Consider the following 935-nt stretch of genomic DNA (forward strand, 5'->3'; position numbering starts at 1 on the left):
TGCTCTTCCGATCTCCCGGCGCGGGCGGCCCGCGCCGGGCGCTCGCCCTCCTGGAAGCCCCCGAGGGCCCCCGGACCTTGGCCGACTGAACAGAAACTGCTCTCCCATTGATTCGACCGGGCCGGGCGAGCGGCCGGGTGCGTGTGCCCGAGCGCGTGCGGAAGGCAGAAGGGCAGGAAGTCGGTCTCTGGCAGCCAGGGTGGCGGCACCGCGCAGGGGACACAGCCTTCCTTATTTATGTGTCTGCCGGCGTTTGCCTTCTTCGCCCGAAGACTTCAGGGAGCGTCTCGGAGCTGCGTTCCCCGCGTGTGAGGCACGGGAAGGGCTGGATGTCTGAACAACATGCTTATCCATTAACCTCCAAACTTTCCTTTTTTTAACCCAAAGAATATCGGTGATTTTTGTTCACTGCTCGCAGAAGAGAGAACCCAGGGCCCTTGAAATGCAGCAAAATCCTTATTTATAAAGTGGCCCCGCGGTAGTGATATGCGAACCCTCTGGACTCAGTGAATCTTCTATCCTATGGATATCGGTCTTGGGATTTGAGATTGAAGAGCTGTACTACTGTCTGCACTGGGTCCTGCGGCCTCCATCCTGTCAATGCCCAGCTTCCCCTGGGACTGCTGGTCTTCCCTGGAGATCAGAGTGGTCCTGTGTGCCATGGGCTGCATTCAGAGCATCGGAGGCAAAGCCAGAGTCTTCCGGGAAGGCATCACGGTGATCGATGTGAAGGCCTCTATCGACCCCATCCCCACCAGCATCGATGAGTCCTCCAGCGTGGTGCTCCGCTACCGGACACCCCACTTCCGTGCCTCGGCCCAGGTGGTCATGCCGCCCATCCCCAAGAAGGAGACCTGGATAGTCGGCTGGATCCAGGCGTGCAGCCACATGGAGTTCTACAACCAGTATGGGGAGCAGGGCATGTGAGTACTGCT

The 935-nt window shown here is 59.3% G+C and overlaps 1 protein-coding gene across 1 annotated transcript in view; it reads left to right on the forward strand.

The window, feature by feature from the left end:
* Positions 1-25: 25 nt before the first annotated feature.
* The window catches only part of FAM78A (family with sequence similarity 78, member A), a 12287-nt gene continuing 11377 nt past the window's right edge, over positions 26-935 (forward strand). Inside the window, exon 1 of the mRNA XM_010856791.1 lies at positions 26-923. Coding sequence (XP_010855093.1) covers positions 601-923 — 323 coding nt within the window. The 5' untranslated portion in view covers positions 26-600. The remainder of the gene's footprint in view (positions 924-935) is intronic.

This window comes from Bison bison, unplaced genomic scaffold, assembly GCF_000754665.1.
Source record: "Bison bison bison isolate TAMUID 2011002044 unplaced genomic scaffold, Bison_UMD1.0 scf7180017864375, whole genome shotgun sequence".
In the NCBI taxonomy this organism is placed as follows: Eukaryota; Metazoa; Chordata; class Mammalia; order Artiodactyla; family Bovidae; genus Bison; species Bison bison.